The following is a 27406-nucleotide window of genomic DNA, read 5'->3' as shown; positions in this document are numbered from 1 at the left end:
TTTCTTTCTTTCTTTCTTTCTTTCTTTCTTTCTTTCTTTCTTTCTTTTTCTTTCTTTCTTTGAGAGAGAGAGTGCCAGCAGAGGAGAGGGGCAGAGGGAGAGGGAGGCAGAGAATCTTAAACAGGCTCCACATTCAGTGCAGAGCCTGATGTGGCGCTCAACTCGGGGCTTCACCTCATGACCCTGAGATCATGACCTGAACCAAAATCAAGAGTTAGACTCTTAACCAACTGAGCCACCCAGGTGCCTCTATACTTTCTATTTCTTCAGATGTTCCTCTAAAATTTCCAAGTATAGAAAACGACCCATTAGTTAAATAAATAAAATACTGCAAAATGTGCCACTTTATGTTTGATTCAGAAGAGGTTAGCACTGAACTCTGAGGTCTCCTTTCTTACTTTTGTGATGCATCACTGGCTGTACTCCTCTTAGCTCTGCTTGTATTCATGGTTCTTCTGGCCAAGAGGCAAACAGTGATGGGCATCATTTTGTATGCCGCATTTTAGACAAAACACAGTGCAAATTTTGTGTTTATAGTATTTAATAAAGAATCGCTTCCTAAAATGCCTATGTAAGATTTTACCTCATAAATGTAAGAGAAAAAATTTTGGTCCGAACTGCTGGAGAATGACTTCAATTACTATTTTTTTTCATTGTGTAGGTGGGAATAATCTTATAATGGAAGGCTTTGCACATGCCAAGTTCCACATAACCATCTCTCATCCTAAAATATTAGTGAAACGATTGAAGCAATTCACTGGCCAATAGCAAATAGATTGTTTTAGTTACTCATTTTGTTATTTCTTTGCTGAGACAAGCATTTTGAGGTAACTGAAATTTAAGAATCTACTGTTTAAAGTCCAGAGAATAATATGACCAGATAAGATGGAATTTCATTAAGAAGTGAATTTCGATGTCAAATTTTATAGAAAAAATATAGCTCACGAAGGATTCACAATCTGTTTTTTTCTTTTACCATGCACAATTCTCACACAAAATACAAGTATATAATGCATGAGATTCTAATTTTTCACATCAGTGATTGGAAGTGAAGAAGTCATTCTGTTGCTGGTTATTTTTGTAGGTAGCTCGATTTAAACTATGTTAATTGGCGCTAGACAATTTTTATTTGAAAGGTAAAATAGTAAAAATAAAAGGTAAGATAGTAAAAAATGAAAATAAAAGAGAAGAGCATGGGGATAAATAGATTTGATTATTAATGTTACCATTTACCTTTGAAAGAGTATCCTAACAGTTATAGACCTTATCCTGTAAGTTATGGATCTTCAGTTAAAAACGCAAATATAGGGGTGCCTAGGTGGCTCAGTAGGTTGAGCGGCTGACTTCAGCTCAGGTCATGATTTCATGCTTCTTTGGATTCTCTATCTTCCTCTGTCTCTGTCCCTTCCCCTCTCGCTTACTCTCTTGCATATATATATGCAAATATAATCATGTAACTACCCTGTTTAAAGTCCTCAAGTAATTTTTCATTTATTATGAGATAAAGATCAAAATTACTCACATGCCTCCAAAGCCTCCATCATCTAGACTTTCTCTGTCTCTGCTTGAGTCTCTGTATGCTCTATCTTCTGATCACCCTCAAGTTCTTTCAGTTCCTCTTAGGCCAACTTCCAGCCGCCACCCCCCACCCTACCCCCGGGTGCTCACATCACCCCTTAGCTCCTTCATTTCTTTGCCTAACTAGCTCCTAGGCATCCTGTGGGTCTCAATGCAAGTTCTTCCAGGAAAGCCCCTAGTGACTCCGCCCTCTGTGGCACTGCACTGTGGCCTCGTTTTTCCTCTGCAACTCATGACCCTTCTTCCGGTAACATCTGTGTTTTATCCCATATGTGGAAGCTTGATGGAGGCAGAAGCCACACCTGACTTCATGGTGTATCCAGGGTCTGGCTCACTGTCTGCCACATGATAGCCAAGTAATACAAATTTGTTGAATGACTGCATAAGGAAGTGAATAAATGCATGGGGAATATGTTGGAAATGAGAATACAAGTATGTACCTCTGGGGAGTGAGGGAGTAGACTTGATTCAAATATGGTGAAAGTTTTGTTTTGCCTTGTGGTCAAAGACTGTGACCCCTTTTGACAAGCCAGCTAGGGAAAGGGTACATTTGCTAAAGTGGAGATCCGAATGAAAGCTTCTAAGCGAAGAAGTGCTGGCTCAATCGTCAGTTCCAACGGGCTTCAGCGATTAAATGTGTCATTTTTCTTATGGGAACACATAGTTTTTATTACCCATCTTGTTTATTACAACTTGTTTATGGAAAGATGCTTATATTCAGTTACTCTCTTTTTTTGTTGTTGTTATTGCTATTGTTTTTCCCTTTACCTAGATGTCAGTAATACATGAACTACATTGTTTTTTGTTTAATTAACATTTTAATGATCCGAGGAAAAATAATATTTTACAGGACCTGCAGTCAGCTGTTGGGAAACGACTTTCCATTGGCATTAAACTGATATTTTAGACTAGAGTTAAGATAATCCCTGAAGATAAAAACATTTTAAATAATTCTCTAAAATAATTTTCAAGTTGAAATGTCACTAGAGTCTTTCAAAGCAATTTCAAATATTGTGGGTTTCTTTCTTTCTTTTTTCATTTTTAGTATATTTTCCAGCAATGTAGACAGTGAAATCATACTTGGAAACGCTCAGTATCCACAAAAGCAAATGGTATTACTGTCTCCGTACAGGGGCGGACAGTCATGCCTTTTCCTTACCGTGGTTTTTTCCAGACAGTGAAGCAGGTGGTGGTGCTGGGTTTCAAAGCTGGAGCCGGATTTGCTCATGAAGGTCTGCTCATCCTCTGAGGACTGTTAACACACAGAAGACAGAAGTACTTTCTATTTCATTTGCAAACAATGAGAACCTCAGCTACACATTTCCAGAGAGAGAGCTAGCCTATTTCCCGAGATTAAATGGTAGCATTTTAATTTTCTTTTAACCAAAAAGGGACAAATGTGCAGTTGCTTTTAATTTTGGTAATCAGCATTTATATTTCTGTCAAATTAGCGGTCTGAGCTTTTAGACTTGCCTCCCTGAATTGAAAATTTAAATCGGTTTTACTCATTCAACTACCAGCTACCTTTGAAAGCCTGGGAGCTATTCTTTTTGGATAATAAATTTTAATCTAGTACTTAGATAGTCCTGAAATCATGATCGTGCTCACCTACATAAAAGCTATTTTGATTGCAAGATGATTGGAATCCTAAATATTAAAGGAAAGTTTTGAGGTAAAAGTGAAGTTTCTCTTGTATTTGCTACTAGTGAGCTTTAGAACACTGAATGGTGTTCCCCTCCATTAAGAAGTAAAACAAGACATCATAACCCCACACAAATGAATTTTAAGGAACATAAATAATTTTGAAATAAAAATAGGTACTTGAGTCGTTGAGAATTTTTTACCTTTCCCATGTTTCAATAAGGCAGTGAAGAAATATTGCCCAATCGTGAATGGGAGTCATGATTCACTGGCAATATTTCATAGCCCAGGTTCTAATCTGCTACATACAGCCAATGAGACTGTCCAGGGCAAGGTTATTTAAAAATGACACTTTTGTTGTTTCAGTAGCCATTTTCATAATTGCCCACAATAAAATTATATGGTTAAATAGAACTAAATCAATATTACACTAATAAATCTAACATTAAAAAAAGTGAAATGCTTGACTGTACCTGTAGTTGATTACTGAGTAAGCCATTCCGTTTGCTCTGCATGTAAGCATTGGCACTTCCGCTTTTGGCTGCCCGGATCCTGGCGAGTCTGGCTTTCTATAAGCCAGAAGAGAAATAAATGTTAATACTCATGAGTTGTTTTCTTAAAACAGCGAAGGCACTCTGGTGTAATGCTAATGTCAGCATATATATTTTTTTCATGAACTTTTCCAGTAAGATCAATTAACTACTTTGGAGTCGGTGCATTTAAGATTTGTAATTAAGTCGTTTTAGTAAGATCAAGTTATTTCATTGTTGTTTCTGTCAACTGTGTTAAGAGAAAAATGACAGTATTCCTTTATTTATATTTTCACTGATCTCAATCTGAGTAACTTAATGAAATCAAGACTTAACATACGACCTTCCAAGTCATTTTCATTTAAACTAATGTCTTTATAAATATTAGTAAATATATTCCAGGAACCAATTGCCTGCTTGCCTCTCTTCCTTTGTTTTTTCTCCTTCCCTCCTTCTTTCCTTCCTTACTTTTTAAAGTTTTTTTTTAAAGGTTTTTATAAAAATGTATTTTAAAAATACATTTATGCTTTGAATTAAACAATGGAGGGTAAATAATAATGCAGTATATTCTGCATTCTCAAATATCAAAAAGCATTTTTTGGAATTATTTTGTTAAATTGGGCAATGTAGACCCCATGCCGAATAACATGTAGTCTCAAAAAAAAACCCCTAACTCATCCACTTTTTCTATTGACACTGGCCCCTACTGCAGCATGCTTATCTGATTTCTATTTCTCTCTGGAATTTGTTGAGATGAGAACATAATGAGTCCCTCCAAGGAGCTTTATAAAATTATTTTTTAATTTTAAAACATTTATGTGTAGAGAATGTTCTCCAGTTTAGAGACTGAGGGTGGTTACTTCAATTGTTCACAGTTACAGTGAGATCACCAAAGTACATTACTAAGCAAACTAACTATTTAGCCGGATATCTGGTATTCCATTCTACTTTAGAACTGATGCTTGTGTATGGAATGAGTCATGGAATGAGTCTGGTTTTCACTTCCTGGAGGGCACTTTTTGATGAACATTCTGTTTGTAAGATGTGTATCTAGCAAGTGTATATAAGAAAGCAACTGGGATGGCTTCCTCAAGTTCTTATAAAATTACCCCATAAAGACTCCTTCTTTTCCCTTTCTAAACAACCCAGATGAATACTATCTGTAGTCTTGAACCCTGAGATTTTTTTAAAATAAAAATTTAAAAATTATCTAGCTTTTTAAAAATGAAAAATGATGGGGCGCCTGGGTGGCTCAGTCGGTTAAGCGGCCGACTTCGGCTCAGGTCATGATCTCACGGTCCGTGAGTTTGAGCCCCGCGTCGGGCTCTGTGCTGACAGCTCAGAGCCTGGAGCCCGTTTCAGATTCTGTGTCTCCCTCTCTCTCTGACCCTCCCCTGCTCATGCTCTGTCTCTCTCTGTCTCAAAAATAAATAAATGTTAAAAAAAATTTTTAAAAAAAATGAAAAATGAATACATACATATGACAAAGATTTTATTAATACAAAAGTACATCAAAAACAAGTTAAGTCTCTCTGGACCCTGGAGCTACCCTACTGCTATGCTTCAGAGGCAACCACTAGCAATATTTCTAGTGAGTCTTGCCAGAAATTTTCTAGGGAGATAAAAGCGTGTATGTGTGTGTGTGTGTGTGTGTGTGTGTGTGTGTGTGTATTCATACATTTATACACACATATTTTTACTCATTTGGGACAATACGCCTCACACTCCTTTGCACTCAGCTGTTTCCATTTATTACATACTGGAACTCCTTCCATATCTACATGTATAGATCCACCTCATTCATTATAAATATATAATATACCAATGAATAAAGCACCATTTATTTAACCAGCCAACTACTATTAATTTTTTAAAGCATCTTTTGCTACTACAAGCAATGGGTCCTGCCTTGAACATCATGATGTGCTTTTCGGCAAGACAGTTTCTAGAAGCAGAAGTATTCCTAGATCAAAGGGTGTCTGTGTGTGTGTGTGTTTTACCAAACTTCCCTCCAAAGTTGTACCAAGATGCCCTTTCACTCACAGCATTTAAGAGTAGCACTGAGACATCTGAAGCTCTCAAAATAGCATTAAGATATCATCTGGCTTCAACTCTACCCCTTCTCTCTTCCTCTCTGAATTTATTCTTCCTGTTTGTTGATTCCAACTTAAAATAATACTTTGTACAAAGATCATATTTATAAATGATGGGAAAAATAGACACATTTCACTCTTTGTTGGCAGCATACTGTTTAGATCACTCAAAGCACTAGAGAATGAAGTGGGAAGGTAGGAAATTTTTAACTTCAAAAGCTGTGCTGCCCAGACAGGATTTCAGGCCAGAGTTGATAAAACAATGGGAAATGACAAGCATATTTGGAAATGACTTTGAATAGATGTAATAATTCAGAAATAACTAATTTAAATATACATTTGGTTTCCAGAAAGGGATTATTGTGGAAATTTAAGTCCTAAAGTCTTCTTGGTCTCCTGAAACAGTCAATGCCTTTTTTTGGGGGGGGGGTCTCCCTCTCCCCCCACCTTTTCTCTCTCCCTCCTCCTTCCCTCCCTCCTCCTTCCCCCCTCCCTTCTTTCTTACACCTCTCCTTCCTTCCCTCCTTCCTTCTGCAATTAATGCATGCAATTACATTGCCTGTATCTTAGTTCCTAGTCTCACATATGTTATTCTCCAAGCATTCAGCAGCAGTATTAGAAAACATTTTTTTTTCACAAATGAGACATTTATTTACATTAGCCAAAAATACTGTCCAGCAAAGGAAAATGACACATATTTTCCACATTGGGAAAGCCTACATACGGTGGCATCCACTACTACAGAAGTAGTTCTAAGCTTAGGGGAAAAGAAGCAGTTGTTGCAGGGACAGAATGGCCATTTTGCTAGGCCGCGTACTATGTTAGAAAAAGCCTCCCGTCTCAAATTTCAATCACGACTTGTCTTTCATTTTACAACAATAGTATATGAGTTAATTGGTTTAATCGGTCTTGTGGAGCACCACACCAAATGCCTGTTGAATAATGCCAGCTTTTATGATCTGTGATTACATCTTTGCTTTCAGTAGGTAATTGAGGAAATTTCTTTTATGAAGATATTTTAGAAAATCACTTTACTTCTGACCCACTCAGTATGACGATCTTGGCAACTGTGGCTTTGTAGATGAGAGGTTAAAAGAAAATCACCGGCTAGTAAGAGGAAATGTATTCCTTGCAGCCCCCACCCCTATTTTGTAGGAAATACAACTTCTTGGCACAGTCAAGTACCAGCAAATACTATGGCGTGAAAGTAAAGTCTCACTAAATACTGTAGCCTATTTGGAAAATAGGAGGAGGCTTTCAGATTTTTAATTAAACAAAAAGCTTATATTGTCTATGTAAAAACAAACAAACATAGCTTTGAAGTTATTTTCAAATTCTTGAGAAACACCGATGGTGTTGGTAAAAATAAATTGTCTCATAAACACATTTCCCCCCAAGCATCTCAATTCTTCATAAATTCAGTTTTCATCTAAATTCTCTAAATTCAGCAGGATTTCTCAAAGTTGGGGTCCAAGGAACTAGTAAGTGTTATGGGTAAAATCCAAACCAACCAAATGAACAAACAACAGGTTCTGTGGTCAAGAGAAGTTTGGAAATGCCCAGAAGTCAAATAGGTTTCTTTGCTGTTGGATTCCTTACAACATATTGTGGATGTTCACTGTGAAGTCAAAAGGGGGTTATGGTATATAATTTTTCTCAAACTAATTTGACATGGAACCCTTTTATTGTAGAGTTTTCAGAGGCTAGAATGCAGTGGTTTTTAGCAAGTGGATTGTTTTTTAATTGTACCAAATGACATTATATAAACTTTACAATGTATTCCCTGAAACAGCAGGGGACCCAATCAGAGATGGTATAAGCCAAAAACCACTGAGATAGCAATTTTCTTATATGTGATCTATCTTCTAAATGAAGTGGGAGGTAGATTGTGAGGAGTTATTGGACCATGTTGTTGTCAAATCACAAAATGTTTTCAATACCTTTGAAAAATAAAGGTATCCTAGGTAGCTTTACAAGTCAGGTAGAGAAGACCTTTCTCCTTTGTAATGTGAGGCAATTCCTTACTCTTCAAATACCAGCCCGCATGCTGCATGTACCTTTTATTCTGGAAATTTTACTTAGACTTGTTTCTTTCATTTAAGATTTAGTAAAATGCCTCATGTGGAGGTAGCAGAGTAAGCGTTAACACCTTTTACAGATTTAAGGATTTATTGGAACCTTTCCATTTGTTAAGGTAAATAGCTCCCCTAGAAATGAGACAAGTTAGTGCCAAATACTAATAAAAATAGAGAGAGAAGAAATCAGTTGAAGATAGTGCAAAACTGTCAGCTCTAGAGCTTGGTTAATCCTGGTAATTGCAGGGCTGGGCAGAAACAATGCCGGCAATTGGGTCAGTGGAAGGGACCCTGAAAGAAAGGGTCAGTGAAAGAGAGGGCCACGAGAGTTCTCTAGGTGGGAAGAGATAAGAACTGAAAGAAGATGTGGGAGGGTACCAAAGACAAAACTCATGCTTCCCAATATTGTTTTCAACTGGTCCTAGGACTGTCCACCCAACCTTAGGAATGGAGGACACTGTCAAGGTGAACAAGAGTTCACTGTTCATTCTTTCACTCATTTCACTAATTGTTAAGTGCCTATTTTACGCTGGGCACCACACTCAGACAAATGGAGGAGAGGGAGAATATGTATAATACATGATAGTAGAGTCCGCGTAATGTTGTAGAAGGGAAGGTGGAGCAATTAATGGTGTCCACATCATTTAGAGAAATCTTCATAAAATGGGTAATATTTGAGCTGAGTATTGCACCCCGAGTAGGGGTTTGCCAGGTGGTATGAAGATGGAATGGAGACTTAAGAGCAGAACTCAGTAATTCAATAAGACTGAAACATAGAGTGGATATCAAGAAGTATATAACCTCCAGACTCTTACATGTGTTGTAAATGGGGGTTCTTAAACTATAGATAAACATCTAGTTATCCACAGAGATGTGGGGTAGGGCCTGAGTGATACTTTTTAATATTGGATAATCTAAGAGAGATCATACTCAGGCTGTATTTATTGTTATTTATTGTATTTATTCTAGAATTGTATAAAAATTATTTGATTTGGACATTAATTAATGTACTAGACAATCGTTCTCAAAGTATGATTTCCAGACCAACAGTATCGCCATCACTTAGGAAATTTTCAGACTGTAATCCCACACTATTGAATCAAATGCTACAGGGGTGGGTCTAACAATCTATATTTTATATTCTATTTCAGATGATTCCAATGAATCTAAAGTTTGGCAACCACCAGAGTAAAGTATGATAAAAGACTGAGTATTGGTAACTTCTTTCTGTATCAGTGCCAACATTTTTATGTGACAAGTAAAAAATTGTACTTACATTGTCCATTGGCTGTACATGGGCTCATTGATTCAAAACTTCTCATTGTATTTAGAATTATCTATAGGAAAATCCCTAAAATACATAACTCTAATGATGCCAGAATTTCTTTGTCTTAGACTTTAATCAGTAGGTGTGCATGCATAAGACAGTCATCTGTAAAATGGAAATAATAACACTTCTGTGTGAGTTGATTGTGAAAATAAAAATAACAGTTATAAAGAACCTGGGATATACTAGAAACTCTGGAGAGGGTTGTTGTTTTTGCTATTAGTACTATTAAATTATAATTATAATTATGATTACTATTATACATGAAAATTACTTACAATTAGCCTTGTAATCACACCTTGATTGACTGGTGTGATTTGTATCTTAAAGCAAGGTAGGCTCCCTACTTCAAAATATCAACCCTACCATCTGTCATTGTATCAATTTAGCTTTATTTTGGCAACTACTTTCTTTTTAAACAATTTTTATGTGTATTTATTTATTTTGAGGGGGAGAGAGAGAGAGAAAGAGCTCATGCAGGAGAACAGGGGAGGGGCAGACAGAGAGGGAGAGAGAGAGAATCTCAAGCAGGCTCCATGTTGTCAGTGCAGAGCCCAACAGAGGGCTCAAACTCAGTAACCTCACGAACCATGAGATCATGACCTGAGCGGCAATCAAGAGACTGATGCTAACCGACTGAGCCACCCAGATGCCCTGGCAAATATTTTCTAATCAATAAATACCACTGGATAACTGAAATACTATTGAATAAATACATCTATTAAAATACAATTACTAGTGGTGGGGGTGAAAGGAGACATGCTCCAGTTTAAGTCTATATTGACCCACAGGTCGGTGTTTAGTTAAGAAATGATCAAGGATGGAGTGCCTGGGTGGCTCAGTCGGTTAAGTGACCAACTTTTCATTTTGGCTTAGGTCATGATCTCATTGTTCATGAGTTCAAGCCCTGAGTTGGGCTCCTCGCTGACAGTACAGAGCCTGCTTGGGATTCTTCTCTCCCCCTCTCTCTTTACCCCTCGTCCGTACTCTCTCTCTCTCAAAATAAATAAACTTAAAAAAAATGATCAAGGGTGGCTAGAAATGTGCATTTCTTTTAAGAGTGGAGATAGGTAGTGAAAGCAGGAAGAGTACTTGCTGGGGGGAAGAGCCTAGAAGAAGGAAAGTATCCTTATGTGCCAAGGAGAGTGTTCTTAAATGTATATTTAAAATTTTTTTAATGTTTATTTATTTCTAAGAGAGAGAGAGAGACAGTGTGAGCAAGGAGGGGCGGAGAGAGAAGGAGACAGAGAATCTGAAGCAGGCTCCAAGATCTGAGTTCTCAGCACAGAGCCTGATGTGGGGCCTGAACTCATGAATTGTGAGATCATGACCTGAGCTGAAGTCGGATGCTTAACTGATGGAGCCACCCAGGCACCCTTCAGATGCATATTGGATATATTTCACACTTTTGCTTGAGCTTAGAGTTGAGAAAAGGACCAAACGCCGAAAAACAGGGACTAAAAAAGTGTTTTGTAATATTTCTTATTATTCAGCTTGACTGACGTTTTTACTAAATGGACTGTTTGCTTGACTGAATTAGTGGCTAATTTTTCATAACTTCGATACTTGTCAAATCACCTCATTCCAGATAAACCTAAACTTTCTTTAACTAAGGAATAAATTCTATATTTATTTATGCAAAAAGGCTTCTAAATTATTCTAAGACTTTCTTTACTGATCTGATTGTTGCAGATGACAAAGTTTGAAGAAAATACAGATATTTTGGTGTTCAATTTATCTGAAAATCAGATTTGTACTTCCTACGTTTTCCATATAGGTAGTCCCCCCCCCCCAACCTCCTCCACTGGGAAAATGAATTATAGGTAGCTCTTATGCTCTTATATCAAGGAAGGGATTTCTAGAATGAAGATGGATGGGTCCTGGGCATCTAAGATTTTTGTAGGATTTTTGTCCTTTTAAACAATGTACATGTGTGCCCAGTTAGAAGGATTGTAACGTGTGGGCAGAGCCACAGTTGTGAGCATGAAAGTCCTGGGGAAGGGGCCAACGGTGGTCACAATTTCTCCATCTCCAAAGATATACCTTACGTGAGACTACAAAACTGCTCAGAAGGTGCCTTTTGCTAGCCTCTGTTTATTGAATTATCAGTTCCAAAGTACATATTAATTGGACTACTCTATTCTTTACAATAATTAAAGGCTAGGTACCTGTCCAAACTTGGGGGAGTCTATAAAGCAAGAAAGGACAAGGCTGAAAAAGTGACTCTTTGCAAAAGGCAGAGGATCTGTGATGTTAGACTTGAACATGTTCTTTGGACAGTATGCTCTGTGACCACACTGATTACCCTGAACTTTCCCGAGAGTTACTTTTTGAGATTTTATACTCGACTAAAAGACCAACATTGTTCAAAAGCATACTTAAAATCCTGTTCTGGAATTAGCTACAAAGCCAGTAGCTTTGAACTGCACCCAAATGTCTCATGATAGTTTAGAGTTATACTACCTTACCGGCATTGTGGATCCATTTTAGTCATGGTTGTGGATATTAAAAACTATCTATCCATAAAGGACAACGATGGAGTATCCATGAGGAATACTGGAAATCTAGTGCCATGGTCTTAAAGAAACTACACAAGAGATTTCCAAAATTCTTTCTTTTTTTTTTTTTTTAATGTTTTTATTTATTTTTGAGACAGAGAGAGACAGAGCATGAGCAGGGGAGGGGCCAGAGAGAGAGAGGGAGACACAGAATCTGAAGCAGGCTCCAGGCTCTGAGCTGTCAGCACAGAGCCTGACGTGGGGCTCGAACCCATGGACTGTGAGATCATGACCTGAGCTGAAGTCGGACGCTCAACTGACTGAGCCACCCAGGCGCCCCTCCAAAATTGTTTCTAAGCAGCAAGGGCCCTGACTCTAAAGGTGACTATTTTGACAAAAATTGGAGAAGGGAAGTGTGTTAACATTTAGTCGGGTTTTCTGAGAGGCAGTCTACCATAATGTTTATGTGTATGAACCTGGGTGTCAGGTTGGCTTAGATTGAATTTCTCAATTTCTGCGTACTTTAGGATCCTTATCTAAAAAATAGGAATAATAATGTTGACTCACTCCTAGACTCATGAAAACAATATGAATTATTTAAAAAAAACACCAAACCAGTACCCGGCACATAGTAAAGCCAGAAATAAATGTTAAATATTGTTACTATTATGATATACTCATATAGATTTATATAAATTTTTGAGGTAGGTACATTTTCCCCATCTTACAGTTGTGTATACACCCTTACTCTTAGAGGGATTAATAACTGGCACGAAGTTCAGAGAAACAGTAAACTGGGCCAGGAATAAAACTCAGCTATTAATGATCAGATTTCTCCTACTTCCTGGGTCAACTATTTAAAATATCTGAGACATATCTTAGTTCCTTTTAATAGTCCTTGCTTACTGGAACCAGCTTGATCCCTGATGGGCAAAGACGAAATGAATTAGATCTAGAAATCTGATTCTGATAAAATTTGCCAAGAATCTATCTTTGATTTTACTACTATCATTAGTGCTGTTTACTAGATAATTCTTTCTCTCTGCCTCTGATTGCACAGTAGGATGATATTCCCCTGCCCACTTTGAAGTTACACACGGCTATGTGACTTACTTTGGCTAGTGCAATAGAAATGGAAGTGACCTGGCCCACTTCCAGGAGGAGGTTTTAGGAGTCAGTGTGATTCATCATGTCCTGTTACCCCGGCTTGAATGATTGCAGAATACCTTGTCAAGATGGAGTTTCTATCACTGGACCAGTAATGGACCCGCAGCATGACTGAGAAATATTCCTTGTTGTTTTAAGCCACTGAGATATTAAGGTTCCTTTTTTACTGTAGTATAACCTAGCCTGTGCTGACTTATGCAACTATTGACCAAAACTGGAACACTGAATAGCCAGTAAGGGATTTTTAAAGCTCACTATAAAAAGGGGGAGATGTTAAATCATGATTGCACAGAGCTGAATACACACCTTCTGTGCTCTCCGTTTGTCTGCTCGTTGATTTTGGTGGTAGATCCGACTGAAGTTAGATACGATCACTGGAACAGGTAGAGCAATGACCAAGACCCCACTCAGTGAACAGATGGAACCAAATATCTTCCCTGCTATGGTTTTTGGTACCATGTCACCATACCTGGGTTAGAGAAAAAAACATGGTTTTAAGTCACAGAAATTTATTTTCACCTGCTACAAATAGCTTTTTACCCGAAGTCAAATGATTTTTTAGACCAATCTATCTCTACTTCATGACTACCATACACATGGGTTAAGACCTTAATAAACCAGAAATTATGAATATCTGAATATGAAAAAATTATCTTTCAATATTGCAGGAATTGATTCCAATATTTAGATATCTCTTTGATTGGAAAATGTTCTAAGCCAGATGATGTAATGATAGCTCTTCAGTTTGTCCTTTATATAATATGGCAAAATTCTTCACATTTATTTTAAAAAAATTTTTTTAACATTTATTTATTTTTGAAACAGAGAGAGACAGAGCATGAATGTGGGAGGGTCAGAGAGAGAGAGAGGTAGACACAGAATCCAAAGCAGGCTCCAGGCTCTGAGCTGTCAGCACAGAGCCCAAAGTGGGGCTCGAACTCAGGGACCGTGAGATCATGAACTGAACCAAAGTCAGATGCTTAACGGACTGAGTCACCCAGGCGCCCCTCTTTACATTTATTTATAGTTAGTATTTCCATGCTGAATTTCATAGTCTAGATAACATCTCTTTCCACTTAATTTTTTCAGCATTAGATTGGTTATGAAATTTAAGTAGAAAAAGTGTTATATCACATTCTTTTTATCAGATATAATCACTTAAGAAAAGCTTTCCAAGGTCTCATTAACTTCCACTTGTTAAATACAATGGTTATTTCTTCATGGTCATCTTATTCAATCTCTCATTTGTACTTGATTAGTTTTCTCTCTTCTTGGAACACTTTCCATTGGCTTCAGTATTAGAAAATTCCCTTCGCGGTCCTCCTAACTCAATGGCTGTTCCTCTATCTTCTTTTCTGGCTCCCCGCTGCCCCTTATCTGATTTTTAAATCTTGGAGTAATTTAGCTCTCAGACTCTTACTGTCTCCATATAAACCCTTTCCTATGTGATATCATCCAATCTCATAGCTTGCAGTTGTTGCTGATACCCTAATTTATGTTGACAACCCTGATGTCTACCTAGAAAATCAGACTCATGTCTTCAGTGGTCTCGTCTGATTTTTCCTACCCCTGGATTTTTAAGAACCAATTAAGAGCCAATTAAAACAAATTAGGCAATAAGGAACTTTTATTTCCCTAGCTTCCTCTGCCACCCTCAAATCTGTTCCTCCCAGTCTATCACCTCCAATTCCATGGAACTGTAAACCACTCAATTGCTCGCATCAAAATTGAAAGAGTTACCTCAATTCTCAGTCACGCATCTCATTTTTGAGCTAGTCTTGTTATCTCTGACCAAACTGAATTATGTCCTATTATGGTCTCTTTCCTCAACCTCCATTTTGTCACAACAACCCAAGCAATCATCATTTCTTGCCAGAGTGATGGATAGATATAGCTTCTTACCCTAACTCTCTCCTCCATATTTACCACTTTACAATTCATGCCAACATAGCAGTTGGAGTTATGGTTTTAGAATGGAGAGTGCACTGGTGCCACTTCGCTTAAACCTTCTAATAGACTTGGAACTAAAATAGATCCAAACTCTTCAGTTTTATCTCCAAGGGCCTATATCATTTAATTACCACCTGTATCTCATACCACCTTGCACCAAGTCCACTGTCTTCCAGCTATGCTGGCCATCTGGCTTTTTGTCCACAATGTGCAGCCCCCAGATCATCATTATTCAGGTTGAGACTTAAATGTCTCCATTCCAGAAGTTGTTTTCTGGCCACCTTATCCATAGTGGTCTTATTCTCTCCCCTAGTCATTCTCTTTAACATTTTCCCATTTAATGACCTTCACAGTACTATTAACACATGATATTTTATAACTTATTAACATATTTATTTTTTGACCACCCACCTGCCCTGCTGACATTAGAACATAACCTTGACAAAGCAAGATCTGCTCTATTTAGTCCGACTAGCACAAAGCTGCCTCAATAAATATTAGTCAAAGAATCCATTTTCTCTACCTTATTCTAAGAATTCATTTCTGGAGAGGGGGCAAGAAGGATGTCTTTTGATCGTATTACTGCAGAGGCTGCCCGGCTGTGCCTGTAGAGCCCCAACCTCTCCATGTTCACTTGAGGGGTCTGGGGTGCTCAGCACTCTGAGAGGAGCTCAGGTTTTGGAATCCAGACTCAAGGAGGTTTAGGAGGACATGGAGATGCATTACATCTTGAAGGGTGGCCCAGGAAACGATCACTCTGATTTTGTTTTGTGGGAAAACATTTGTGTGTCAATGTGGGAGAGGGAAGTTGCAGGGTAATTGGCCCAGGAAAGGCTGGTGGTGACAGCCTATTCGATAACCCATTCCAGGCGCTGGTCCCAGTTACTCATTCTTGTCAGTGTTTGTGGGTGATCAGCTGTTGAGCTAATTCACTGTAACTAAAATTCCCACAGGTTTTGGCATCAGAATGGCGGTATTAATTAATAGTGAGACAAACAGACAGAGAAAAGAATAGAATAAATCCAGGAACTGGAATGCTGTGTCCATATGAAACAGGGTATTTTTCTGTAGTCCATCAGGAAAGTTAAGTTATAATCTGAAGTTTATGTTAGTAAGGAAACAGTCACACATAGAAGAATTTATAAGGTGAACGATCAAGTCTTGAGGACTTTTGTCCTATAGGGATCTGTCAGTGGAATTGGAAGATCAATGTTTTATACAATGCTGTGTACACATGAGCCGATTTCTATGTTTGCCACAGTTTACATTGAGTGCCCAGCCATATTTTAAAGACATCTTTTTTCTCTTTGCACTGATTGTACAGTAGGTCCTGGATAAGTCTGAAACACACAAGCAGCTTTTCAAAAAAAAAAAACAAACGGTGAGGGGTTGATTTTAATGTCTACCAATCAGGATCTAGAAAGATTTTCTAAAAGGGGAAAATAAATAAAGCTCAACTATGTTTGTTGTGGCCAGAATAGATAAGCATTGAGTCCATGCAAATAAAATAAACCTTGTAAGATATAAATACATAAAATAAAATAAATAAAATAGCTAAATGAACACAAAATAAAGTTTTTCCTGTCTTTCTCTAAGAGATTTTTAAAAATTAGTATTTATCAGCTATTTTTGTATCCTAGGCTCACTATATAATAGAGTAGGCAAGGCTAGCACTCTTGTAATTATTAGAGGAACTTAAGGGCTAAACTGTGTGGTATAGACCCAAAGCTCAGTAAGACTTTAAGAAGACAGAAGGTTTGTAAGTTCAAGTAGCTGGCTGTGGTGGTGGTAGGGATGGAGGCTAATCATATGTTCAGAAAGACCTTACCTCAGAGAAGAGGAGAGAAAATAGACTCTGAGGGACTCAGTCAAAGGAATTCTGAGCCAATTGATAAAGCACGTTTTCCTGGGAAAGCGATTTTTGACAAAGTGCCCAGGATTCAACTAGAGAAATAATCACTGCAAATCCTTTTTGAATATAAACAGAGATTATAATATAAATAAATACATAAAGCAGAAAGTGAACTTGGTACTCAGAGGGGAAAAAATGGGCAAAGTGAAATTTCTTGTACAGTTTGTAACAAAAGGGTAGAAAGTAAAGATATGAGCCAGCTTGCTGAAAGGCAGAAAATTCATAGTCTAGAAGGATCCATAAGAAAAAAGAGATAACAGATAGAATAGGGGTACTTTAATGTCATGAAACTGTGCTAATCTGCATCAAATGCAATTACATTTATTATTTACCTCCACCGTATTTTTTTTACAATCCAAATTTTCTTCTCAATCAAAAGCAAAGGTGACCCTTGAGGTGACTGGCCAGGACTGCAGTGATCACGACGGGAAGCAGAAGGGACAACAAAGTGCTTGTTGGAGGGGGCATCTTCTCCATCTTTTACTCTTGAGTCAAAGGACAGATCTTTCTCAAGGTACAGAAAATGAGGATGGGCCCCAAGTCTCCGCTGTTGTGAAACTAGGGTAGAGGGAGATGGGAGGAGGGCACAGGGAGCAGAGAGGGCAGGGTGCTGCCGTTGGGGCCGGGGGGAGGTGCAGGCTGCCCCTGATTGCTTGCTAGGACACCCTCAGGCTGATTTGCCAAGAAGCACCTGCCATCTCCTTCCACAATCCCCTTGGAACTGTATTGATTGCCCTTTCTGCTCTTCTTCCTGTTCCCCACTTCTTTTCAAGATTGGACTGCTGTTGATATTTGCAATATTTTAAGCATATTTCACTTGTTTGAATATGCTGGAGAATCACCACAAATACACAGTGTGATTTGTATCTATTCTTACATTGTCCGTTGTGTCTCTCTTCTTACTTAGGATAACCTTGAGAATGGAAGTTTTATCTGCAAACTTATAATTGGGCACAGAATCTACTGGGGATAGGAAATAGCTCTCTGGCAAAACCATCTGCTTTCCTTTGTTTAACAAAAGATCTTTTAACTAGTATTCATACTTGTAGTAAGAAGCAAAATAGCATTATACACCTCAGGAATCATACCTCAAACTCGGTGGAGGAAAGGCTTAGAATAGAAAGCTTCATAATGAGAGGTGACACTCTAGCTAACTGATCATGTAGTTTAAGTATTGCCTACAATACTGCCATCTTTTAATGACTATTTCTATCCAAGGCAAGTTGTTTACTGGTTGGTATTTTATTCTTTTTGTTCCATATAAAAGCACGCCTCATTTTTCCTGACTCCCTACTCTTAAATTTATGCTAAGCCCAGCAATATTATATATTCTAGTCTTTCTGTTTTTCTTCAGAATTTAATATTATTTCTCCAGTCTTCAAAAATCCATTTCCTAAGAAGATTTACACTAAAACTTTATGTAGATGTGGTTTTGTTTTCATAGAGACATTTTTTCCTATATTTAAATAAAATTTATTAAAAGATTATAAGGGGCTTCTAAGGTCTGCTAAGATAAATATTGAATTCCTAAAAGATAGAAGAAAACAGGGGAGAAGATAGCATGATATAAAAGGAATCACTCTCCAAAAGTTTTGCATAATAAAAATAAGTAGACTTGACCTCTGTTCATTGAAAGGAAGCTTTCCCCATCTTTCTACTTTCTTCCATTTCTCACTTCCTTCCACTTTTTCCTACATTTACCATGTAGAGCCAGTCCTGTTTCATTCTGCTTTTTTTTTTTTTACCCTGGACATCTGCCAAACCTGATATTTACTGCTCCTTTCCCTCCTCATATCAGTTAAAAAGGTACAACATGGAATTGTTATTCACGTAAAAATATTAATTCTAAATTTTCACATACTGCCCCAAATACTTGTTTAAAATTATATCATTTGTCATGTGTTAAAGACCATATTGAATGGAAGACCAATTCCCCAGAAAAGATTCAGTTATTGGTTCTTGAACATTTTACTCTTAAATATCATTGAAAAGTTTCTGTAAAGTACTTAAATTGTGCCATGCACTCAATGATAGAGAAGGGGCTAAATTAGGTTAATTCAGACAAACAGGTAGAATGCATATATCTTCCATCCATCCATCCATCCATCCATCCATCCACCCATCCATCCATCTATGTATATTTAAACATAATATATTGCAAAGCAAATTTTATTAATTTCCACACAATTTTTCCCTTTTTGGCATTTGTCCAGAAATCCTATGACTAAAGTATGCTTGTCTTTAGATCTCAAATGGAGAAATAGTTCCTGGAATTTTCTTATGCAGTGTTCAAACACAATACTGTTAGCTTCCTAGTCCTATTCATATAGTTTCTATTTTTTCTTCTCTTTTTATTTGAAGAGTATAAATGTAGGCTCATTTTATAAAAGAGAAATGTTATATAAGCAAACCTCCCCAGCTAAGGAATGACTTTTCATCTGTTAAGCTATTTCCCATGGATACTAAGAAAGAAAACAAAAGCTGTGTGTTTTATAAACACTCATGAAGGTAGGAAAGATCTTCAAATAACAGGAAGGAAATACTTATTTAAATATAAACCTCAATGCTTACTGTAACTCAATCTCTCCCTCTCCCTCTTTCTTTTTCACAATGAAAAGGTCTTAAATTGCTAGGTATAAGGACTCGAGTGAATGGATCCTATGCAGCTGCACAGAACTCTGGGAGCACCCTGTACATTGTGTAGGGCAGGTGCTGGTTCAATGAAGCTGTGCTTCAACTACTACATTAGGGGGAAAAAAATCCCACAGCTTCATAGGGGACATGAATCTGTATTTGGAAATGTAAGTATTCGAAAAATAGGTATCTGCTATTATATGTCTGAATGTGTCTCCCCTAGATTCATACCTTGACATCCTAATGCTTAATATGATGGTATTAGGAGGTGGGGGTTTGGGGAGGTGATTAGATCATGAAAGCAGAGCCCAAACAAATGGCATTCTTATAAAAAGAGGCCCTACAGAGCTATCTATCCCCTTTTACTGTGAGTTCACAGCAAGAAGGGCAGTCTATGAACCAGGAAACAACACCTCACCACCACACTGAATCTGTTGGTGACATAATCTTGAACTTCTCAGCCTCCAGAGCTGTGAGAAATACATGTCTGCTCTTTATAAAGTACCAAGTCTGTGGTATTTTGTTACAGCAGCCTGAATGGACTAAGACAGTATCCTTAAGAAATTAGATGAAAGTGATATGTATAATAATAACCTGGTAAAAGCTATGAACTGTCCGTGTGTGTGTGTGTGTGTGTGCGCGTGTGTGTGAGTGAGTGTGTGTGTGTGTGTGTGTGTGTGTGTGTGTTTTACCTACTGATTTTGTGTTTGAATTTTCTCCTAGACATGACCACTGGTCAGAGAAGTCTGTGAACTCTTTTCTTCTGACCTGAAATCTGGATCACTTCTCAACTAATCATTCTATCCTTTAGGGTCTTAGTGGCTAGTTATTTATGGATTTTCTGATATCAGTTTGGCATCCTAGAAGGATCATAGTTTGATGGCTAATTTTTTTATAGTAGCTGCAATATTTGCAAATAGCAAATGACTTTTCTTTAAGTGTTGCTGTATAACACCTGCTTGTGGTATGCAAACTGTTTGCCAGAGAGGCCCTCATATTACTTTAACAATAGACAGATTTCTCTTTGACATTTTAAAAATCAATATTTGCCTAAAAAGCTGCTTTGATTTTGTTTCCACCTCCCTTGCCTGTAGGATTAATCCTACACTATCCTAGCTGTGTTGAAAACTTGAGAAGCTTTTGGATTATCTCAGGTATCTAGTTATTTAAGATACTCTGTGTTCTCTCCTATTTCTTTAAGTCTAAGCCAAATTTTTAGCTACTGTTCTTTTAAAAATGTATGTTTCCTTTTCCTGTTGTTCAAAACGTTAACAATTTTAGCATCTACTAAAAAAAGGGGGGCAGCTAGAGGACACCTCAGCTTCATTAGAGGTTCTTAACCAGGAATCAATGGACTCTTAAGGAATTCATGGATAAAATTCAAGTGGTTAGAGAACTCCATGACAGTGTGTCTTCATAGGCATTTTCCTAAAAGTTTTCAGAGCTTTTATTAAATTATCAAAAGTTTATGGCTCAAATAATGTTAAACACTTTGGTTTGACTATTTAAGGGCTTATCAGTCAATGTCTTATATTGTTGAGATAAATGTTTGAACACATATGGCACAAAGGAAATGCTGTAAAAATATTATTTTACAACTGCATAAATCCCAAATACCCACTAGAGGGCATAAAAACCTAAATGAAAGTTGGGAAGCCAACCAGGATCTTTTTTGGTTTTCCTAAGCTGAGAGAAAAGTATTTCCAGTAAATTGCCTGTACCAATTCCTTATCTTTGCCTACACACATCCAATATTTAGGATATATTTTGGGCATCTTATACCTCTGGAAATAGTTTAACAGGACAAAACCTCACCAATTTCATAGATTATCTATTTTCATGGTGTTTCCAAAAAGATGCAAAATAATTCTGACAGCTTTTTCTACTTCTTTCAGAGAGACAGGGACATTTCTGTAATGTGAGATATCACTAAAGCGTAATTTTAAACACGGAGCCCTTTAACCAAGACCCTCAGTGTGAAAATTAGGGTAAATTAAAGGATTGAGTTTGCATGTAGAAAAGGGGAAAATTGAGGAAAGGGCCAAAATGCTTTTAGCACATCTATGCACATTTATACTCTGAGCTCTCTCAACGTTAGATTTCAGTCGGGCTTGCTAACTGTGTGCCTCTGGCTTGTGCCTTTTTCTAAAGCAAATTCTTTTCTGACTCCTGATTTTTGTCTTTGCTTTTAGCCTATTATATGATCACATGAGGCTTTAAAGGTTATAAATGAAACATATGATTATGACCGAATATCCTAATAAAGTGCTTTTTACCAAATGAATTATCATCAGTAAAAGTCCTTATAGCCTCCTTTAAAGAGTGTTTTCTTATTTTCAAAGCATGCTAATCAGAGCCTAGATTTGTAACATTTACTTTATTCTTCATTTTTAACAAAGCTATAAAAATGCATGTACGACTGATTACTGTGAGGCACACATTATAGAAACACTGGGGGTTGGCTTCCCCAGCTGTAGGACCACCGGAAATGTATTCTCCCGCTTTGGGTTTTGAGTCTTTGTTGCCTGGAGCTATCCTGTCACCCTCACAGAGCTCAGAGTCTGATCCTGTCATTCTCTCTCATGAAAGCCTTCATTGTTGCTCTATCACCTGCAGGAAAAAGCTCCAGCTTTTTAGCATGACACACACAGCTCCTCATGACTTGCCCATCCCATCCTCCACTGCTCACCCACACACACCCTATGTTCCAGTTGGAACAAATCACTTCCAATTACTGGCATGACTTTCCATTCCTGTGTCTTTGTATATGTTGTTCTTTCTAGAATATTCCCCCCTCTCATAAATCCTTTGGGTAAACTCCTAACTTACAGTGATAAAACTCAAGGATCAGTTCTTATTTGGAGAACTTCTTGACTACGTTACCTCTGTCCAACCAGAGTAATGTTTTCCCTCTCCAGTGCCTCCAATGCTGCCTGCAACTAATGGAGTACAATTAGTTTCGTACAAGTCTGTTTGCTCCTGCTAAACTAGGAGGTCCAGGAGGTCAAGGATCATGTCATCATTATAAACCCAAGTCTAGCACAGACCTTGTCCAGAGCTGAGCAAACAGTTGAAGCCCAATAAATGTTTATTGCTTAAATAAATCCTCCAGGGAGAGGTCTGATGGTAAACAATAAATATGGGAAGGAGTGAAGGGGAATACACATCCACTGCTCTTTTTCTTTTAACCAGAGTTCCTTTCTTTCTCCAAGCCTGGCACCATCTCATTTCCTCAATATGTCTAAATTCCTCTTTGGATACTTAGATGATATGCCCAGAATAACCTAGTTCTACACTGTCAATTAATCTCACTTTTTATACCCAGAGAAATCATTTTTAACCTACATGATTTTAAATGAACAGAAAAGCCGAGAGAACTGACAGTTTTCCAATGCCTACTTGTTTTTCATTGTCACATGCTTAGCCAACACGTACCCTGCTAGAATTTCAAACTACAAATTCTCCCAAATTTGACAGATTTTGCAATCCTCAGATGCCCAGCAACTTGAAGGAACAGGACTTGTGGTTCTCTGAATCTCACATATCATTCTGGGAAATGGCTGGGTCTTCCCATTTCTCTCTAATCTGCTCGAAGATGATGCTAATCTTAGATAGTGAACACTAGCAATTCTCTGAAAATTCCATTGTTTGGTATCCATTTTCTTAACAAGATCCTTTCTGGTTATGCCTTGGGAGTTTATTGGAGGAGGTATGCTTGTCTTCCCTCAAATGAAAGTTAATTCATCAAGCATATCAAGGTCCCAGCAAATGTCTGGCCATGTTGGCTTTGGGCTGATTGCACCAGCTTCCAGAGGATGCCTATCTTGGTTTCACATCCCAGGGGCTTCCTCTTCATCACTATCAGAGCTGCTCTCACACCGGGGGCTTTCTTTAGTTAGCTGCTGCTGTTGCTTCCTCTCTTCCTGTCCTTTGAAAAGTAACTGTTGGAGGAAGCTCCCCACCGTGTGTGAGTCCGGGTCACTGCTTCTGCACTACAGGCGGTCACACAAGGAGCCAAATCCCAGTGCCATTTAGACAGTTCTGTTTATAAGTTTGTTTTTTTATAACCAGCCACCCAGCTCACTTGCTGATACCACCAAAATTATTCATTGCCTACGACCCATTCAAAGACTCTTAAGTGCCTTTGCCATGGGAAGAAGGGGGAGCTGGTCCCAAGGGTTACGCTTGCAGGGCCAGTCTTATGGGAGAATTCAGCTTGCAGCCGACAAGCATGAAGTGGAGATGTTTATCCTGAAAGTTTTCATTTCTTTCCACCTGAGTTTACACAGTCTCAAACCTATTAGCTATTATAGGCCTCATGACACCCTTAAGATGTCTTTAAGTATTTACCTATTTTATTTTGGACTGCACTTTTAAAATTACTTATAGATTATCTAGTAATGACCTAAGATATCTCTTGTTTCTAATTCTGCTCAGGAAGGCCTGATAATTTTGCCACCTCTTGTCTACTTGAGCTTTACTGAAAAGAATGCACAAAATTCTAACTGTACTGGAGGTTAACACTTGACTCTCCATTAGGGCAGGGAATATGGCTCTGTTTTGATAGCGGCAGTGTCTGACTGAGACTCAAAAGCAGGTTGTGTCCCTCCTGCAGATCTGGAGATTGGGAAGTCCAAGGTTAAGGCATTGATAGAGTTAGTGTCTGATGAGAAGTTACTTCCTAGTTCATACAGGGTTGTCTTTTCACTGCATTCGCACATGGTGGCAAGGGGAGGAAGCTCTCCAGACATTAATCCCACTCATGAGGCCTCCACCTCATGACCTGATCTCCCCCAAAGGCCCCATTTCCAAATATGATCACATTGAGTGTTAGGATTTAACGTAAGAATTTAGGGGAGATACAAACATTCAGTCTGTAGCATGATCTAATGGCATGAATGTCCCATGAATGTCCTAACACCCTTCACTCAACTGACCACCCTGGGCAGAACCTGGACTTTTCCTGTCTTGTGGTGGAGGTGAGGATCTGGTCTGTAACTCATCATCAAGGGCAGTTTCTCACAAGTCATACAGCCAGGTGGTAGACCTACCTTGTTCCTTCCTCATCTATGCATGGTTCTGCCCAGTCACTGACTAGGGACTTCTTTCCTGCTGAAAGTTCCAAAATTCTTTAGGCATAAATAATTTAATATGATTATCTTCATGTAAAGAATCACAGCTGTTTAAATACAAAAGGAAGGGAGAGCAGAGAAGCTGTGATTTAACTTCCCAAAGACAGCCAGGTATTTCTACTAAAATTCAAGTCTTCAATTTAACCTAGGAAGTTTCTATATCCTTAAACAAACTTTGTTTTTGATGAGAATTCAAGGGACTGTATTTACAGTAGAGATGCTTTTGGAGAACAATTCTATTTTGTTCAATGTGAGACAAAGTTATTTCCTAAAATTAAATGAAGGTATTATATGCATTTTATATTTAGATTCTTTTGCCTTTTCTTAGGCAATTAAAACATTGATTGAATGGTCATTCTTTCTATGAACTATGTAAATTAGGGTATATCCCAAATAAGCATAAATGAAGAGAGTCTTAAATGAATTCATATCTCTACCTCTATAGCTCTAACTGGCCAGATTTCTATATGAAAATGCTCCTGTGGTTGCATTCTGATTGTATCTAATTAAAATATAGTAATAATAAAATAAAATAAATTAAATGAAATAAAAAAGTCCACCTGGTGAAACATAAATGAACTGGGGCACCTGGGTGACTCAGTCAGTTAAGCGTCCAACTTTGGCGCAGGTCACGATCTCATGGTTCGTGAGTTCGAGCCCTGCATTAGGCTCTGTGCTAACAGCTCAGAGCCTGGGGCCTGCTTCAGATTCTGTCGCCTCTCTCTCTGCCCATCTCCAGTTTGTGCTGTGTCTCTCTCTCTCAAATATAACTAAACATTAAAAAAAATAAACATAAATGAATTAAAAAGAACCTGCTATAAAAAATTATTTTGGGGGTGTCTGGCTGGCTCAGCCAGTAGACCATATGATTCTCGATCTCCAGGTTGTAAGTTTGAGCCTCACGTTGAGTGTAGAGATTATTTAAAAATTAAATTTTTTAAAAAACATTATTTTCCTGATGTATCATTTTAAGGAAAAAGAGGAAACATAGTACTTGAAAACAAGTTGAAAATTAGAAATTAAATTTAGAAAATTGCAGAATATATCCCACACTCCAAGCACATAAAATACATAATTTCTTACCTCTCTCTCTATGTTCCTATCTACCTGTAATTTTTCTGGAAGTGAGATTAGATTATAGAAACAATACCTCACTTTTAAAATAGTATTGTCTGAATTCAGGGTCTAAGCAGGAAAACAGAAAGCACCCCAATTATTTACAGCAGCATGAATTTAATGAAAGGAATGAAGGGGGCTTGGTGTGGTAATGGAGTTGCTGAGAAACCATCACAAGGCTAGAGATGAAGCAGGAGACAGTAGCCCCCACAACCACTGTGGGGCTGGAGAGGCAAAGGAGGAGACAGCTTTCTGAGCCCAAGGCAGAGTTCCAGGTAGAATCTGGATCTTTACCAGATCTTTAGGGAAGGAACTAGAGCCATCGAAGAGGGTCAGCTGCTGCCTTAGAAGATGCAAAAAAGGACAAATACCCTGGCTACTCCTTCCCACCCCTATCCTCCAATTTCCTGCCAATGATTCCATTGTCCAAACTGGCAGAAAATCAGATGACAGGCCAGCCTGGGAAACGCAGCCCATAACCAAACTGGGACCCAGGGATTTCCCCCCAAAGCTGGGCTCTAACTACCTCACTGTAGTTCATTGCTAAGATACGTTCTGGCCTAAGATGTTATGACCTAGATTCAGAGCTGTTATTTTGTTGACTGACTCCAGTCCTCCCCCTAAAAGCAGAAAATTACATTTGATCAGAATTAGAATCCCAGTAGTGAGACTGATGGGTCCTCTCTGGGTGGTTGCACCGTGTGTCACGTCACCCTGTATTTTGAAACATCACAAGCATATCAACCTTCCTACCTTAAGGATGGAAGGAAAGTTGGATCTTCTTCTAGGGCAGGCTCAAGGCTTTTCAGTTTCTGTGCATTTCAATCCATTGTTCATTGAAAATAAGTTAAAGAACTAAAATATCGGTTTTGTCAGAGTGAGGGAAAAATGCTAAATATGAAGCTACATTATAAAGATGTCCAATTAGATTCGATGATTGTAAAATGTTCCACTTGTATGAAATGGGCACAGAGTGTAATAAAAGCTGGTCCCTGGGGCTTCTAAGCCTCGTGGTAACTAAGTGCTAGCGAGAGGCTCTTAATTAGAATAAATCATTTCAGAGTTGTATCCTTCAACAGATCATTGAGAATACCATTAGTAATAAATTAAAGCATATTTTAAGGGCAGGTGAGTATATGTAAAACCAAGTTGCCTTTAAAAATGAACATGGCTCCACAATTAGTGCAGTTGCTCATGACCCTCTAGTTGCAGGAGTTTTTCTTTGTTTCTGTTTTCTGTTGTTGTTTTGTTCTTTGTTTTTTTATTACAGTAATGAAAGTCTATAGCTAAACATGTCGGAGCCTGGCTGCTAGTTATAAATTTAAATAGAGAAAAAAATTCTTATGTTTAAAGGGGAATATAAGATGGCAGATGAGGATTTGGCAATAAAATGAAAATATACAATGTGTGCTTTGAATTAAACACAAGAAAGAACATAGTCGTACCATTATGGATGTCATTAACATGGATAGTTAGACTACTCTTTTAAAATTTGTTTGACAACTTGATGTCCCTAGCACTAATGAGAGCTTATGATAATGGTGTATTTACAGTTGTAGGGTAAAGCCTTCACAACACAGTGTCTTACCCTCTGAGAGCAGTCAGTATGGGATCAATGGGGGTTGGTTTTCATTATGAGAAACAAGGCTTAGACATGAAAGAGCTGAAGAAACATTCCTTGAAATAGCCCTCAAAACATTTGCTGGTTTCATAAATACAAATAAAATTGTCTGCAGGAATAAAGGTAAAGTCA

At 38.0% G+C, this 27406-nt stretch overlaps 1 protein-coding gene across 2 annotated transcripts in view; it reads right to left on the bottom strand.

Annotated features, from left to right (window-relative positions):
* Nucleotides 1-27406, bottom strand: part of KCND2 (potassium voltage-gated channel subfamily D member 2) — a 488170-nt gene that overhangs the window by 3152 nt on the left and 457612 nt on the right. The window contains exons 2-4 of one of the 2 annotated variants that reach the window (XM_049641730.1): nt 13216-13378; nt 3683-3788; nt 2738-2823 (exon numbers count right to left, since the gene is read on the bottom strand). In XM_049641730.1, the coding sequence (XP_049497687.1) occupies nt 2738-2823; nt 3683-3788; nt 13216-13378 (355 nt within the window). Of the gene's footprint in view, nt 1-2737; nt 2831-3682; nt 3789-13215; nt 13379-27406 lie in introns of both variants that reach the window. The other variant, XM_049641731.1, reaches the window with a different exon arrangement.

This window comes from Panthera uncia, chromosome A2 (assembly GCF_023721935.1).
Source record: "Panthera uncia isolate 11264 chromosome A2, Puncia_PCG_1.0, whole genome shotgun sequence".
Taxonomy (NCBI): Eukaryota; Metazoa; Chordata; class Mammalia; order Carnivora; family Felidae; genus Panthera; species Panthera uncia.
This window is presented reverse-complemented; position numbering and strand designations above follow the sequence as displayed.